Consider the following 18,269-nt stretch of genomic DNA (forward strand, 5'->3'; position numbering starts at 1 on the left):
TATATATATATATATATATATATATATATATATATATATATATATATATATGTGAGTGAAATACCTTTAAATGTTCTTGCATTACATATTGTTATTCTGCATTTAATGTTACTTTACTTTAAAAATTGAAACACGGGTTATTCAACAATCAATATTCTTATAAAACAATTAATTATCTGATTACATAAGCCATAACTTTTATGCATTTGGAATCTGTTCTAAAACTGAAATTCGTAGTTTTTTCGAATTCATGATAGGGCACTTCCACTAATGTTTCATATCCGCACTTCTCTGCAGATCCTTGTGAGGCCGATGAGGTAAAGGTAGCTTCAATTACGTTCAATTCAATCAATTTCGCGACATCTATCCTAAAAAATAAAATATGTACAGGTCGATTGATTAAGGTAAATGCTTAGATAATTCTAATTGTAGTCTGATCAAACAGAATTTGAAATTAATATCTAATAAATCTACAGCGTTATCAAGCAGGAATAAAATTACATTTATTTCATAGAAAAGTGTGCCAAAAAATTAACATCAGCGTCCTCAATTATGCACTTCATTTTAACAAAAGTAAGTTCAAATCGTAATTATATTCATAAATGTTTAATAAAAAAATTTACAACCGTTCCATGTGTTATTTTACACAATTTTTGGGACCAAAAGATGTTTTATTTTGTATTTTTTTAATGTTTATTTGTAAATACAACTTTTAAATAGATGCTTGAAAAAATTACAAATCTCCTTATTTTTAATATTAATAGTCATTCATGTTGCGTTATACCTTTTTTTGATTCACAAAGGACAATTATTATTAGAAAGTAACCCTAGTAAGCATCAGATATTTAATTGACGCCAATACAATATTTGAAATTAATTTACTAATTATGTTTTTTGACTATCACTTTCAGATTCAGAACAAAGGTCCAATGTCATGAATTATAGTGGTAACATTTAAATACAGATCAATAGATAAACTGATGGAATACCTTGCAAGAAGTAGTTCTTTACTAATTCCTAATCCTCTAAAGTCCGGGTGAACAGATAATCCGGCATCTCCGAGGAATTCCGTAACATTAAACTTCTCGAATATATTAATCTTCTTGTCCATCTCATGAAACATTTCAAAAAGCTTTGATATAGCCTTGGATTTAACCTGGATGAATAAGAAACTCATTATTTAAAATGTGAATAACTATTAATACTTAAACAGTTTTAGCACTTAAACAGTTTTTTGCAATCCTTTTTTATTTGTAGGCTAAAGATATTAATTTCATTAATTGTAAAAATTAATTAATTGTAGAGGTAAAAATAAATTTATCAAAGCGTTGCTTACAAACATTCTAGTAAATAAAAGGTTTGTAACGCAAGCCCTAATCATGATTGGTCGATAAACGAACCATTCTCTTCTTTCCTAACCCCCCGATACCAGTTTCATTCCTCAGGTGCTTATACAAAAAAAAAACTGTAATTCTCTGAAGCAATTTGTCTCAAATTTTGCATAGCCCTAGTAAGAAAAGTGTATTTTATAAGTAAGAAACTCAAATTGAAGTTGTATTCTAAAGTTTAATTCAAGGTGACTGCCGATTTGCCAAAAGGGATTACTTGGATTATAAAATATTTTTTTTATTAATATAATTATTTAGAATAATATTTAAGTAAAGCAATGATAAGAAATGTTTTCAACATAAAATACCTGCAATCGCGATTAAAACATATATATAATATATTATATCGAGTATATTTGGAGTGGTGAAAGGCTTAATTAACTAAGGAGTGAGGGATCACTGAAGTCATCCAAAAGACATTTATTTGACACATTGCGACACATCTTAAAATAAATATTATTTAGTATTTATCTGTTGTCAACGACTGTCTGCGACAGATCGTTTAAAATGAATGTTTCAACATTTATATTGAAAATAATATTATTGCGAATACCTTAAGCGGACGTATTGTGTGATCAAGAGTGCGATCACAGGTAAATGGTTTTCTATACCTATGTCGTTAATTTTTTTAAAATTAAACTCACTTTCTTAACTATGTTACATGATTAATTGCACACAATTCGGAACCGTGTGATAACTCTTAGGCTCGCCTCTGGTACCGCCGATATTTAGGTACCAGATGTCAATTTGAATTCACGCGTCATTGACTTCTGCAAAACGTTAATTTGTAAATTGGGTTTTTGATATACATATAGACCGTATATATATATATATATATTTATATATATATATATATATATATATATATATATATATATATATATATATATATATATATATATATATATATATATATATATATATATATATAAATATGCATATATATATATATATATATATATATATATATATATATATATATATATATATATATATATGTATATGTATATATAAATTTATATATATATATATATATATATATATATATATATATATATATATATATATATATATATATATATATATATATATTATATATATATATATATATATATATATCAAACTAAAGTTATTTTATTTATTGTTTCGGCATTAACTCTGTGGTAAGACATGTTACAATGATTAAAGAAAACACTTGTTTTTTACCACTTGAGTTTTATTATAGACTACATGTTTCAGAAGTTAAACATCCATCATTCAGGTCTGTATAATAACTATACATTGTTATTATACAGACCTGAATGATGGAAGTTTAACTTCTGAAACATGTAGTCTATAATAAAACTCATGTGGTAAAAAACAAGTGTTTTCTTTAATCATTGAAACTAAAGTTAAGATAAAAAAGTGTCTTATTTTATGTCTTTTTGAACAGGGTACACTTTAGCATACAAAAAGGGATATATCGAGTATTGCTTCTGACTCACGTTTATTTCTGGAAGCTCTTCAAATTTGGATACTACCATCATGAGACTAAACCCAAGAATTTTTGGTTTACTATTTTTCATGTCATATTGAATATCGTCATCGGCCAGACAAATTATTACTAGTCTTTCTGAGAAATGTTTGGATTGAAACATTGAAAACTCTTTTATTGCCAAATCTTCATCTTCAATACCTGCAAAATGTTCATTAATTAAAAAAAATACACAAAATGTCATACATATCAACTGTTCTGTGACGCAGGTAAATGTTTATTGTTATTTCCAATCATGGTAATTTTATTTTATTTATTGTTTCGGCATTAACTTTGTGGTAAGACATGTTACAATGATTAAAGAAAACACTTTAAACCCTTACTTTCCCCTCTCCTTATTTATAGAACAATTTTATAATTTATATTTGAGTTATTATACAGACCTGAATGATGGAAGTTTAACTTCTGAAACATGTAGTCTATAATAAAACTGAAGTGGTAAAAAACAAGTGTTTTTTTTAATCATGGTAATTTTAACTCTAATAAAAAATAATAACATTGGAAATGCGATATTTAATAATAATATAAAAATAGTTCGAAGGAATAATACGTGCTTAAAGTTACACATTACCTTTGTTTTAATATAATAAATATATAGTTTGTGTGCTTACTTAAAACGTAGCTTTTTATATTATTCCGTATTATTTATATTTAAATAGTTTGAATTTTTCAAATTCTTGTTTAAAACCCTTAGTGTTCAAAATATAATAAAATGATAATAGTTCTTTAAATTTGTAATACAATAACAACAGCAAGTTTAAATATTAATATCAAATATGAGTCAATACATTTTACAATTTTGCCTAAAAATAAATAGTATCAGTTGAAAGTTGTTGAATGATTTCTTTTATGATAAGTTTTAATAAAAGTGGAAAACATATTTGTAGTCCTTGACAATACAAACTTTGCTTTACAATACAAACAATCCGCTATTGAAACATTTTGTCAATATTTGATAAGATCAAAACTATTTGTCTATTTAAATTGGGACAAGCAGATCAAAATTGAATGTATGATCGTAGACACATGCATTTAAACACATTAAATATTAAATAATCAACAACCATTAAATCATTATTTTTGCCCGTAAAATATGGAAAAAATACACTTATGTGTTGGATTGAATAAATTATGTTGCCGTTGTTTTTATAAATAAAAAAACGTAGGGTATTTATTTGTATATAGATGCTAAGCATGAAAAATTATAAATGTTCTGAAGGTGATAAAAAGGTTATTTGAAACCCATGTGACCATATATATATGACATTATAAAAATAACAATTTCAGAACAATTAAGTTTTTTTTATAAACATTTATTTTTATGACTTGAAATGGTTCTCTCTCCAAATAAATGATGTTAATAAAACTTGAATGCTTTTATTCAACTTTATTCTTATTTTTTCATAAAGTAATTGTTGTATGAATTCATTGAATCCATAAAAAGAAAGCTATTTCGTGCGAATGAATGACATTATACTTTTTGACTTGCGTCTATGACGGCATTGAAAAGGAGATGTGCTAGATGTATTAAAAAAGTGTTGAATACTTCTTATACAAAAGATTGTCTTATACTACACATAGGTTTATTTCACGATACAGACAATTATTGAAATAATTCCAGCAGTGTATTTTCAAAGTATCCTACCACGGTAGAGCCCGAAACATATTGCGATTTGAGAAGGTATTTTTTTAATTGAAATAATTTTACAAACGAACAAAAATGAATATTAAAACTACTATTATAAAACAAGTTCTTAACATCCTGTGTATGCGTGTAAATACTTAAATCACTTAACTTAATTGAGTAATGCAACCACATCCAAGAAACATTAAAAAAATTAAAAGTCGATGACATTTTCCTCGAGTACCTTCATTTTGACCACCGAGTAATTCTCAAATTAAAGTATTTGGCAGTTGAATAATTATAATTTTTTATTTATTGTAGGATGTAGATATGATATAATATAAAATTACATCATCCAACTACAACAACAACTGCAGTATAAACAAATAATTTTGAATATTTTTCGACGTTGTTTAGTTATTTAAATTATAAAATTAATAAAGCAAAAACGTTTAAAAAAATTTCAAATATAAAATACAAACGAAAAATAGATTTACCCAAAGCCTTGTTCCACGTTTCATCTCTCATGAAATGCTGGACCATGAATTTGAGAAGATCTTCATACATCTCTTCGGGACAGTCTTGTATCTTGAAATTTAATTTTTCTCCACTTCTAGATGTCCTCGAAAACCGTCGCCACACACACGGGAATACCGAGTCGTTCCGTCTCTGTGTCTTCATGTTTATTAAAATTCGGTTAACCCAAACTCAAGTCGAGGAATATTTTGAAAAGTTTGAATGTGAATAATTTAGCTAAAGTGTTTATGATACAGAACGTACCGACCAACTCACAGGACGAACAATAACTAGTCGCGAGTACAAGCAAGAACACAACATCGCTTTGCAGATGATTGAACACTAATACAGCGATATGAGATCATTCTTAAGATCTGTTATGACTGTAATCTAATATATGTGATATAATATCGATTTATGACCGACGCTTATTAAATGGTGCTTATCATCTCTTTTTAACTTCCTTAGATTATATAGTCAGATAATGTGATAGAAATAAGATTATACATGATGAGGACAAGTATATGAGGACATACATATAAAGTTGTCTTAGTCCGTTTAATTATAAAACGAACCTTGTTTAAGAAAAACATGTCAGTTAGTTTGTTTTATAGCCCAATTTGCAATAACAAGATTACCTATTTTTAAATTGTGTCTGCATTGGATTTTTTAAAATCAAATCTGTGCAATCCAAATCCTTTATAACATTGAAGTACCTAAAAACGTCAATTACTCCATTTTAGCTTAATATCGGCTTTTGAATAATAATTCATTATCTTATTCTCAATATTATTAATGTTTAAAGCATTTACTTTATGGTTAGTCATTTTTACTTATTTATTTTTTTACAATTTTTTTAGTAATATTAGCACATAACCACTTAACGAGATTTTTATGTCTACCGGTTTCTTGGTGAGTGGTTATTTACTAATATTACTAAAAATTTTGTAAAAAAAATAATAACTAATAAATTATATAACTAATAAGTGTAAAAAAGCAATCAGATTTTTTTCAAGCATTCATTTTTTTGGATACCAAATTTCGCGTTCGCGAATTAATAGTGAGAGCGTGCAACGGTTCGCGCTCTTTCCAAAGTAACTTTTTCCGATCGGATCCTACATCCAACATACTGCTTCAATTTTTACTCAAGTCTTTATGTTTCTTTAGTTTGAAGTCATTATATTTATTCATGATATTTGTAAATACTGTTTTTTATTTATTCATTTTTAACGTGATCCTGAGGGGCGGGAACCAAGTGTCGGCCTCTGTCCATACATCTTTCTCCCCCCTCATTAATCTGTGTAGAGTTTTTATTCTTCAAGAATGAATTCAAATTATTCCTCTATGCGCAGCTGTCAAAGAGTCCCCCAGGACTCTATAACCGGTACGGGTGGATGGTGGGTTAAAAAAAAAGCCAACGTACTACGAATGATAGAAATGTGCAATCCATACTTTATAGAAAAGTTGCAGATATTCTAAGTTGTGGATATCCAACTTTTCCTCCTTATTGCATCCAACACTTTACAAAATAAATGGTATTTTTTGTTTTTACCTTCAAAAACACCCAAAGAAAAGAAAATACACATAATAATACAAACAAAATTTTGAGTGTGTCCAAATACTTGTTCACAAAATCTGGATTATCTCCAATTACAGGAGTTATTTTCATGTTATTAATAATATGAAAATAACTCCTGAAATTGGAGATAATCCAGATTTTGTGAACAAGTATTTGGACACATTCAAAATGTTGTAAATAAATTATCTGGTCAAATTAGAAGCTAAATAATAAAAATGAAAATGGTATTTTCTGGCTTTTCTCATGTGTATGATTATGATCCAGGATTCGGACCTCACATACTAATATAAGAGTTTCTGCTTAATAAAAAGCTTCTTTACATCTCACCAATAGATGTCTCTAGTGAAGGTCTAGTGATTCAAGAACAAGGTTTCTAAATTGGTTCATAAATAAGTATATATAGAACTTCCAAGAATTTGAGTAGTGTGGTAGTCAATAATGGGTAGAATTGGTGAATGTTACACGTGTGTAAAGTGATCACTTAAACCAGCCTATGACGGTCGTCAGCCCCGTAAATGCCCAGACTTCCATATTCTTCTTCATCTTGGATGAAATGTTAAAAAATAATATAATTCAAATATACGAGCCATACATATTTTGCACAAAATTAAACATAAAAAGCAGGAAGTCAATTCAGAACTCAAAGACGACAGTTTTCTTCGTACAAGAAATGACTAAATTATCATTAAAGAGCTTACCATAAAAAAAACGGAAACTTCACAAAAAAACGGAATTCGTACGATTGTAAAAGTAAAATAAAAATACTAGATTTTTTATGAAATCGATTTTTTCTTAAAAAAAAATCAATAAAATGTTTGAATAATGTTATTTTGGTTTGCAATATTAAAATAATAATTTCTGTTTATATGCTCCTCTCATTCAGATGCATAAGTAGACAAGCCTTAATGTTTCTCGTACTTTTCAGATGTAGTGGTATTGAAAACAAGTTGAATCGATTATCTATTTTATTAATATATGTGCATAAATTGTTTACGACATGTGTTGCGGTGCGTCTGGAAAGGTTTATTTGCCAGTTAGTGACATAAATTCAATAATTATGCCTATCGTACACCTCTTGTTGAATTATGGGATAGGGAAGTAGGGTATAAACTACAATTCTCGGATCAAAACAAATAAATTGAGTTAATTTTGTAATTGGCGGGAATCAAACCCAGCTTATTATAATACGCTTTTGAAAACGCCAACATTTTAAAAATACAAACATGGAAATCGCAGGTATTCTCTTGGAACTAATTATTTTGATAATAAAAAGTTCCTATGTGTTTATTGCAATAATCCCGAAGTTTGGCCAGAAGGGTTTCGCTTTTCAAAACAGCGGAGTTAAAGGAAAGGGTGAACCGATTATGATTATTCGGGGTTAGTAATAGCGTTGGGCAAAACATAAAGTTGCTTATCTCGGTTATGGCGTAAGGTGTAAGGTGTAAGGTGTAAGGCAACAGACAGTCAAATCGATAATTTTAACTCCAATATTTAAACCATTCAGTTCTTTCATGCATGTATAGATTAAACAGCTACGGTGACATTACACAACCCTGTTTAACATCTTTAGAGATGCCAAACCAAGATGAAAATGATCCATTTATCCTAATGCATGCAGTACTATCCTCATACAAGGCTGCCATGCTTTGGATTAGTTTATTGCTTACTCCATACTCAGATAATACTTACCTTCCAAAGTTTCGTTCTATCAACTCGATCATACGCCTTTCTACAAATTCACAAATGCTTAGAATTGTCTTTGGTTTTTCCCCAAAAACGTTTCTGTCATTGCTTAAAGCAAAAATTTAGACCAGTACGCCATTTTCTATTCATAAATCTTCTGTGAACATCCCACACTTTGTATTTTGTAATGGTTCTTACCCTTTCTATAAGTATTCGTCCATACATCTTACCAACATCACTCAATCGACTGATAGCTCGGTGTTTCCCATATTTCACCGTAGAACCCTTTCTTACTACTTTTGATATAAATATCTCCCTTATCCCATTAATCGGGAGTGGTGATTGCGGGATTATTTCTGCACACTTCGGACAATATCCCCACTTCGTACAATCCCGCGCATCCTGGAATCAGGAATCACGTTTTTGGATCTTATTGCGACATTCCCTTTAGTAGGAACTTTATCTTGTGACCTCTTTGTCCTACATTTCTCAACCCTTTCTAGGTTGATAGTATACCGCATTGTGGCAGAAGAACTAAAGGTTGCATTTCCTGTAAATAGAGAATAAGCTATGTTAAACTATTAACATGCCAACTTAATAAATGTAGTTCTAGATTAAATAATATTTTCGTGACGAATAAACTAATGTAAAGGAATACAAGTTTTGAATTTCAGAACACGTATGAAGATTCTAACGAGCATATCGTGAGACAATACTATTTCAAATAAAAAATGCAAAGAGTCGCCGTACACAATTATTTTCCAGTATTATCGTGCGTCAAGTCTCGACGTAGTGTTATTACTTTAGTTACGCATATCAAGCACACCAGTCAATGAAGCTTTTCTAGATAAGTGATCAACGATACGGATACTAGTAGGTATATACAAATGTAAATTACAACAATTTTGACAAAACTTAAAAAAGTTTAATAATAACGTATCCTTGTTATGCATTTTGGACTCTCATTGTTCCATCAATTTTTGCATTCATATAGGTATTACGCGGTTATGTTATTTTCAGAGAAAAAAAATCATTATTTATTATTGTCATAATTGAAAAATTACAAAAAAAATAATTTTCATAAAATGCACTGTCAAACATACCTGCCTTAAACGAATAAATCTCTTAATAAATAACAATGATAAAAATGATAATAACAGTTTTCCAAAAAAGTGCTTATTCCTGTTTAAAATTTCGTTGATAAATTTATTAGTTGAGTGAGCATGGTTATTTAAGTACGTGGATCCTGAAACGGATTATTTACTAGAAAAGTTATAAATGTAGGATACAACGGTTAAGGATTGCTTAATGTATCTATTGTATGAATTGGTCTCTTAGATGATTTTGTGGACGCGTGCGTTAAAACCAGTTTTCAACAGAAATACTTTAATGGTGCTATAATTATCGTTCTGTAAATATTTTCAAGGTAAACCACATACGGTATAATAAATGCCTAAATGTACTATACTGGTGTATTTTGCGTTCTCCGTACTTAGATGTTTCAATATTATAAACATTTTTGCCTATTATATCAAATAATTACTTATCTAAATTCTACTCTTTAAGTGCAGAATAAAACCCTAGTTAGAGTCGAATGAAGTAAATAAATAATAATCCTTATATTCGTCTTGTACATTATTTTCGATATTTCGCACTTCAGCACTAAAATATACGTGTTTTTTTTTTGTTCACCAGTATTTTTGTTTAAAAATATTTTGATTATATATTTTTTATATCTACGAAGGGATCTATAATAACAATAATAATAAATTTGATAATTTATAAAGCGCCATTTTCGTAAAACACTACCTCAAGGGCGGAAGTAATTTTATGCCATTTAAATGTTATATATTAGTCTTAATAAAAATTATTGAAATAAAATAGTATAATGAATTTTTATGTAAAGTATTTAAGCAAATTATTTTGCATAAATACATACTACAAAAATTGCACTTAAGAATCTTATAAACGTATATGTTTTAATAAATTTTAAGTAAACGTTATTTACTGTTGTTGTTTAATATTTATGAATTTAAATATTTATTATTTTTATAAAATTATTAATTTGTTTTTGTTTCTTAAACAAAAAGTTTCAGATACCATTTCATCATGCTTTGACCTTATTTATGAATTGTGAAATTTCCAGATTCAGTTCCTCTCTTCTTGTGAGCTCGTGCGCCGCTCTGGGTGGGAGACAGACAGCCGCCCTCGTGGTGCTGGGGCGCTCCACGGCCGCCGCCACAGCAGCCCTGGCGGCCGCCCAGGCGGGCATACCCGTGCTCAGGGCGGCCCCCAAACCTGCTGCCTTTCACACCACACTAGCCCAAGTAAGAAAACATTTATTAATGATTTAAATCCAATTTTTTACGATCGTAAGACAGATACTCGTACAATTATCGTCGTTCTTCTGACAAGCTGCTATATATGGTACTTAATAAGCATATGCACTGTGCAAGACATAATAAAACTATTCATTCCTCTTTGAATTTCTGCAAAAATGTAAAATATTCTTAAATCATGAAAACTGTACATGTAATTGGCTATCACTCTTTATTTTTTTTTTGGAAATATTCTGGTTCTATAGCACATCTTTGTTTAACTTTATCATTAATTGGATTTAAAAAAAAAAAACAATGGTACAAAAACGATGTTGTGACACGAATAAAGGTCAATTCTTTTACCCTTTCCGAATAATTTCGTAAACATGTTTATCAAAAATGGACTACTGGCTGAATAATATATCCGTTTCTATAGAAACCAAATAAGGTAAGCGTGGAAAAGTTTCTTCAAAAGATTTATTAAATGTATACCTCACTTATATTGACATAAATTTCTGCCTTTTCAAACATATCATCGTTATTTGTTTTTTGAATTGAATTTAGTTTTGTTGTGGTTAAGAGATATTAAACGTCTGTTACTCAAAAATGGATGATCTGTGTGTTTGTGAAAAGAATATTTTTTTTACCAAATTCTACTCAAAATGTTCTAAATAATTTAATGGAAATAAAAGGTTGTTGTAAATAATATTTTATTATTTATTATATATGAAATAATTTTGTTTACTGGATTATAAATATTAAAGGAGATTTGTACATTTTAAAATAAAAAATCAGTTCTGTTAGATTATTCGAATTTTTAATATAGGAATATTTATTTGTGTCCGTTTAAATGTGTCCGTTTATAAAAGCTTTTGTTATACCGGTATATAACAATAATATACGGAGGTGTACTATTTTTTACTTGTAAAGAATAACATTGTCGTAGTTCTATTATTCAACGAAATAATGGTATTCTTCAAAGATCTTGATATGATCGTGCCTCGGTAAGTCCCCGTATCTACCGAAGCGCTTTATGGGCGGAAATTATTTCTATTGGTTCTCATTTCGTTAAGTACCTAATAACCATACTGCTTAACACAAGGTTTGACTGGAAGGGAAAAGTTTTCTACTTGCCATGTGCAACTTATAACAAAATGACTACGTACGCTACGAAGTTAGTAATATCCTGTTGTATATTTGATCCCTCGAATTTCTCCTTTTAGCGTGTGAGTTCTCCTTTACTGATATTGCATGCATATATTTGTCGGCTCAGTCTAAACTTTCACAAGGGTCAAAACCACAAAGGATGTTTCAAGTATTTGAGCGTAAAACAAAACTCTCAAATGCTAATTCCGACTTGTTCACCGACCTACCTCAGTTCTAATTTCTATATGTGTTTATATATATATATATATATATATATATATATATATATATATATATATATATATATATATATATATATATATATATATATATATATATATATATGTATATATAAATATATATATTTATATATATATATATATATATATATATATATATATATAAATAAATATATATATATATATATATATATATATATTTATATATATAATATATATATATATATATATATATATATATATATATATATATATATATATATATATATATATATAAATATATATACATGTTTATATATTTATATATATATATATATATATATATATATATATAAATATATATATGTATATATATATATATATATATATATATATATATATATATATATATATATATATATATATATATATATATATATATATATACATATATATATATATATATATATATATATATATATAAATATTTATATTGTAAATATATTGTATAACTGATATTTCATTCAGGTCGATCTATTAAAAAAACATTTTGAATTAATAAAATTAAATTTATAAGTAAAGAGTTTGTCACCAACCGTAGTTTAGTGATTGGACGGTTGGTTTAATTCCCAGTGTGATCAAAATATTTATTTGTGATTTTTCACACTTATAACTGGTACCTGTAGTGGAAGACTGATCACTTTACCCTATGAACCAATGGGTGTGGATGAGGGTTAGTAGGAGAAGAATGAAAGTTCTTGCAAAAAAACAAATGAAATGTAATACAAACTCTGTAAGTGAATTCTTTATATTACCGCTTTAAAAAAGTATAAGGTATTCCTAATGTATTTCTCCCTACTGTTAATTATATTTAAAATAATTAGACGAGTTGAATTTTATTATTTCATGAAATAAATATTTTCAAATTGTGTGATTTTTAATAATATAATGTAAATAATATATATTTTTGCTAACCAATTTTAAATCTAAAATACTCGTATATTACCCCTTTAGGCATTTCACAAAAAATCCTTCCGATCAGAGTACTAATAACGGATGAATGTCCAACACTTCTCCCTATCATACAAATTCTTATCTTTTCCCATTACTTCCAACTATCAATTCATCGCAATTGAATGAAACTCCACAGATTTATTTCCGAGCCCGTAGGTGTGAATAAGGGCATAAATTTGCCACGAATATAAATAAAAGTTTCATTTAAAATTTTTAAAGAAAATAATAAGCACATAATGGGTATTAATATTTTTTATGGAAAGGGTAATTTCTTTAACTTGAAAAATCTATATTATGAATATCTTATTATTTTAGAACCGAATATATACAGTGTGGGGTGTGGTCACTTCCTTATTTAAAAAAATTGAGTTTGTCCAAATTTGAAAATGATATTTTCTGGCGTTTCTCATGTGTGTGATTATAATCCATTATTCTTACCTCACATACTAATTTAAGAGTTTCTGCTCAGTAAACAGCTTCTTTTTATCTCACTAATAGATGTTTCTAGTGAAGTTCTAGTGATTCAAGAACAATGTTTCTAATTTGTTTCACACACATATATATATATATATATATATATATATATATATATATATATATATATATATATATATATATATATATATATATATATATATATATATATATATATATATATATATATATATATAAATTTATATATATAAATATATATATATATAAATTTAAATATATATAAATATATATATATATATATATATATATATATATATATATATATATATATATATATAAATTTATATATATATATATAAATAAATATATATATATATATATATATATATATATATATATATATATATATATATATATATATATATATATATATATATATATATGTATATATATGTATATATATATATATATAAATATAGAACTTCCAAGAATTTAAGTAGTGTGGTTGTCAATAATGGGTAGAATTGGTAAATGTTACACGTGTGTAAAGTGATCACTTAAACCAGCCTATGACGGTCGTCAGCCCCGTAAATGACCAGACTTCCATATTTTTCTTCATCTTTGATGAGATGTTAAAAATAATACAAAAAGTAATGTCAGAATGGATTTAATTCTTTTTTCTATAAACAGGAGCACATTTTAAGTTTTATTTTATCTGGTTTTAAAAATGTCTAAGACTGCTACTGTTCTCGTCAATACGCTAAGAAGGGCTAATTTTAACATCTCTGTCAAGTTTTCCAGCATATCTGTGCCTGTGTCGGCATTAACAGCAATAATATTGTCATTCAGTTAAACAAGAGTCTTTGGACGATTGGTATAAATCAATGTTTAAGGTAGCCGCGCAAAAAATAGAAAGTAGAAAATAGAAAATGGCCACTGAAGATCGCCCCTGAGAGAGATGCGCCATTCGGGAAGGTTAGCTCTAAAAAAAAAGAAATTTCGTGTCGTGTGAGTCGTTGCGATATCCAGTAGGAACCACACATCCCCTACATCTTTTTCTTCGAGTTTGGGTATAAAAACTCGAAGAAATGGATATAACGACGACGTTTTCAACTGTCGTTTTCAGGCATTCTGATGGCTCTAAAAGGTCCATTTTGTTTAATCTACACAATTCCAGTATTTTTGAACGTGTCCACCTACATCGTAATGTATAATACCTGATGTAAAAATCAATTTAGGATTAGGCACACGACCTGCAGGCGCGATATTGAATTGTTTTCAGAATGCACGCTGAGTTGCTATAACATGGCAAACGCGCGCTCCTCGTTCGTCCATGTCATTATTGACACTAAACTAACTTAAATTTTTTTAGATCCTGTGCTTTCAAACGCACCATACGAACGAGTTCTAGGAGTACTTGTCGTTTTGTGGCGAAAGTTTTAAAAAGGGTAGTGACCGCGACCCACCCTGTATAAGCATTTATCGATAATTGGATTCATACAAAATGGATCCCTTTATCTCTTCAAACACTATATTGAATGTACGCTTATGTATGGCTGTATGTAGCTATGGGCACAATATTCCTTTATTAATAGGGATTCCCTTAATAGCCACTTGCCCTCGTTTCAATACTTGAGTTACCTACCATTTTGTCAAGATATGTATGATGTACATACAAATGATGATATTATAACGATTTTTGCACATTAAATATATATTTAAATACAAAATATACAATTTGTTGAAAATAATAATATTTACTAAGTACTGCGATAAAAAAAAACTTTTCTTTATATTATCAATTTCAATGGCTTTCTCTTAGCACCTTAACTAACTGTACGCCTTTTAATAAATTACTGATTTAGTTTTGAGAATTTGAGTCCATAAATTTGAGATCATCATAAAATAAACGATCGAGTTAACATTTTGGTGATTTGACTTAGTGAGGAACTAGAAAATGCGATAGTCGTACCCAGTAATTCGTAGTCACAACTCTTGACAACAAGAAAAAGCAATTTAGTTAGTTAGGTCGCATGCTTCGAGGCAGTCTGGCAGTTTAGAGGCAGTTTGTGGACTCCGTATGCTCCACATTGAGAGTGGATATGGCAAAATGAAGAAATCAATAACATCGCTCCGATGTAATATGGTGCTTTAAGCACCATGTTTTTATGTAATTTGATCGGTTTGATGTGTAATAATGGGTTTAATTTTTTTTACAAAAGTATGGACCTAATTGATACTCGAATACGCTTACCTTAAAAGCTTACTTTCTTGTTCGTTAAAAGCTAGCGCAGCGTCTTGAAATAAATTACATAAAGTAGCACTGCTTCATGAAACATCACGTCAGTTAAAACTTTTAAATAGAAAATAAAAACCTAGTTTCGAAAAAATTGTTAGTAATATTGAAAACAATTATAAATGCTCGTGGGAGAATAACATAATATTTTGTATTTTAACGAAAGATTATTGATTTTAACCAATATTTATTATTAGTTTTTATTATTTTCAGTGAATTTCCTCGTTATTCTAGTTCACTTTAACTGCTTATTTCAGAGGTAACGAATCTTTTTGGTTAAAGCTTCCCACTTCACGGTGAAGTCAAAGTAGTTTTTCACTATTTCTTCCAATATATCTAGGAGACCTAATTGCATTAACCTTTAAATTTATAAAATCAACACTATTTCATTCTTTGTACCTACGAACTTATTTTTTTTAGACAATATTAAATGGGGATTTGGTAGTTATTTTGATTAATTTATTCAGATGATGTGCACGATATACTAGTGAAAGATTTTACTTGGCTAGTTGAATAGCACGTTTTACTATACCATATATACTCATTTATAATTTTGTATAATCAAATTAAATTACAATCTCGTAATTTCTGAATTAGTATTTGGACATAAGACTACTATATCCTACAAAGAGATGAATAAGTAATATTAAATAGTAGTACCATAAATAATGTTCTATCCTGATGAAGCTTAATGAGTAGACATTCACGGTACCTCAAGGCGCCGTAGTTCCTAAGCTTCTATACGTTTAGCTTGTTAATCAAGTATTTATAAGGTATATATGCTCTATCGGCAATTAGGTGCTCCAAATTTATGGTTTGCCCTATTTGGTGTCGTGCCACATGGATGTAAGCCAGGCTTTTTGAGTTCTTAGCCAAATAACTACTTAGGAAATCAGTTTAATTAATTAGCGTACATTACTGATACGGTAATTTGTAAGTTAAAACAGGTTTTTTGTATCAATGACACTGTGAGGTAATTTATCAAAATTTATCAAAATTTTTTTTCTTTTTGAATGTGAAACATTTTACAGTCTATGTTAAGTGTACCTTACTGTAAAAAATAATTAACATGTTTACGTGGTGCGTGATGACTGACAAGAAAACATATGTAATACGTGTTTTTTTTATATAAAATATTCATACGTATCTATGTAAAACGATTATATTAAAACCCCTCCCTCTTCCTCCATTAACTCCTTACAAGATCGTATTCTTAGTATCTTTCCGTTTATCAATTTACAGGATAAGGGTGAGTGAATAAATATTTATTTAATTTTAACAGCAATTCCTAAAAATGAGGAATTGTATTTAGAATTTCTTCTTTTATTATGCTCGCAAGCACGATCTACCAAATAACCTTATGCAATTTGATATAAGTACTTTTATATTTAATTAATCTATCTTCACACATATTATGAGTCTTTATTGATGAGTTGGGGAAAATCCCTTCATAGTAACAAGCCCGCTAGTGTACAAGCATTTTTTACAAGACGTTGATTAATTGAACTTATTTTAATAGACTTAAACTTATATTGCTAATAGCTGTGATCACAAATGTCAATAAAATTTAACATTTTAACGAAAAGCCCATACTAAAAATGAGATTAAGCTGATCCTCACCAGCAGCTTTGGAATTCCAAATTCATCGTTAAAAACAAAAATAAAACTTAATATACTCATCGAGGAATATACGTAGGAATATACAGATTTGGATACGTATAAAATATTTATATTACCTTTTACATCATGATACTTAATATACGATATGTACGAAAGCCGTTTACTCAAAATTGAGTACCATAAATAATTTCACCGTTTTACATATTGAAATTGTTATGATTACTCCGAGTTAGGAAAAAGGTCGTAAAATCTGTATTGATCCCATGCGATGATTGGGTTGTGGAATTTCAGGTATGCCGAATCAACCTGAGGTTGGAGTTCTATCGAATAGTTTGATTGCCCGGATGAGAATTATTCAAAAGCGCCTTTAGTTCCCTGCGTCATTTATCTCTGTAGTTTATTTTCAATTTAAATAAAGACTAGTTTTTTTTAAAATCAAGATCTCTACCGTGCTTTTGTATTTCGGGTTCTATTCGCGTCTCGAAAATAGCATTCAATGGTTGGTACGTACTTATCGCGTCTGAAAACTCTTTGTTTTATTTCTCCGTATATTCGCTACAAGATGGAACTTGGAGCTATATTCCTCCTACTTATCCCTCTCTCCCTTCCATCTCCGGGAACATTTTTCCTAAAGGCTTGTTCCATACTCATCCTTTCGAGAGGAACTTAAACAAGGGTCATAATATTATCGTTTTGTACGCACACTTTCCATGTTTTATTATGAATGTATGTGAAAACCTCTAACGGAAAATTTTTGGAATGTGTTTTTGTTCAGAAATTCACGGAATATTATCGAGAAAAAACCTACATATAAAAGTGTTTTTTTTGTTTTATAAATAATTTTGGTGTCTAGTTTTCATCGAATATTTTATGGAAGTTAATATAACTTTAACTTTCG

General features: G+C 28.5%; 2 protein-coding genes across 2 annotated transcripts in view; one reads left to right on the top strand and one right to left on the bottom strand.

The window, feature by feature from the left end:
• Positions 1 to 18,269, top strand: part of LOC148299470 (uncharacterized) — a gene marked incomplete at its 5' end in the record, with an annotated part of 90,561 nt that overhangs the window by 16,158 nt on the left and 56,134 nt on the right. The window contains one exon of the mRNA XM_088276050.1: positions 10,471 to 10,651. Within this exon, the coding sequence (XP_088132176.1) occupies positions 10,471 to 10,651 (181 nt within the window). The remainder of the gene's footprint in view (positions 1 to 10,470; positions 10,652 to 18,269) is intronic.
• LOC148299472 (uncharacterized) lies at positions 74 to 5,354 on the bottom strand. The gene is made up of 4 exons (XM_088276052.1): positions 5,044 to 5,354; positions 2,873 to 3,063; positions 990 to 1,156; positions 74 to 368 (listed from the first exon to the last, which is right to left on the bottom strand). Exons 1-4 carry the CDS (start codon positions 5,225 to 5,227, stop codon positions 173 to 175), a joined length of 738 nt encoding a protein of 245 aa, XP_088132178.1. The 5' UTR covers positions 5,228 to 5,354; the 3' UTR covers positions 74 to 172.

The sequence above is a fragment of the Brachycentrus maculatus genome, unplaced genomic scaffold (genome assembly GCF_059751285.1).
Source record: "Brachycentrus maculatus isolate JH-2025_06_01 unplaced genomic scaffold, ASM5975128v1 h1tg001131l, whole genome shotgun sequence".
Classification (NCBI taxonomy): Eukaryota; Metazoa; Arthropoda; class Insecta; order Trichoptera; family Brachycentridae; genus Brachycentrus; species Brachycentrus maculatus.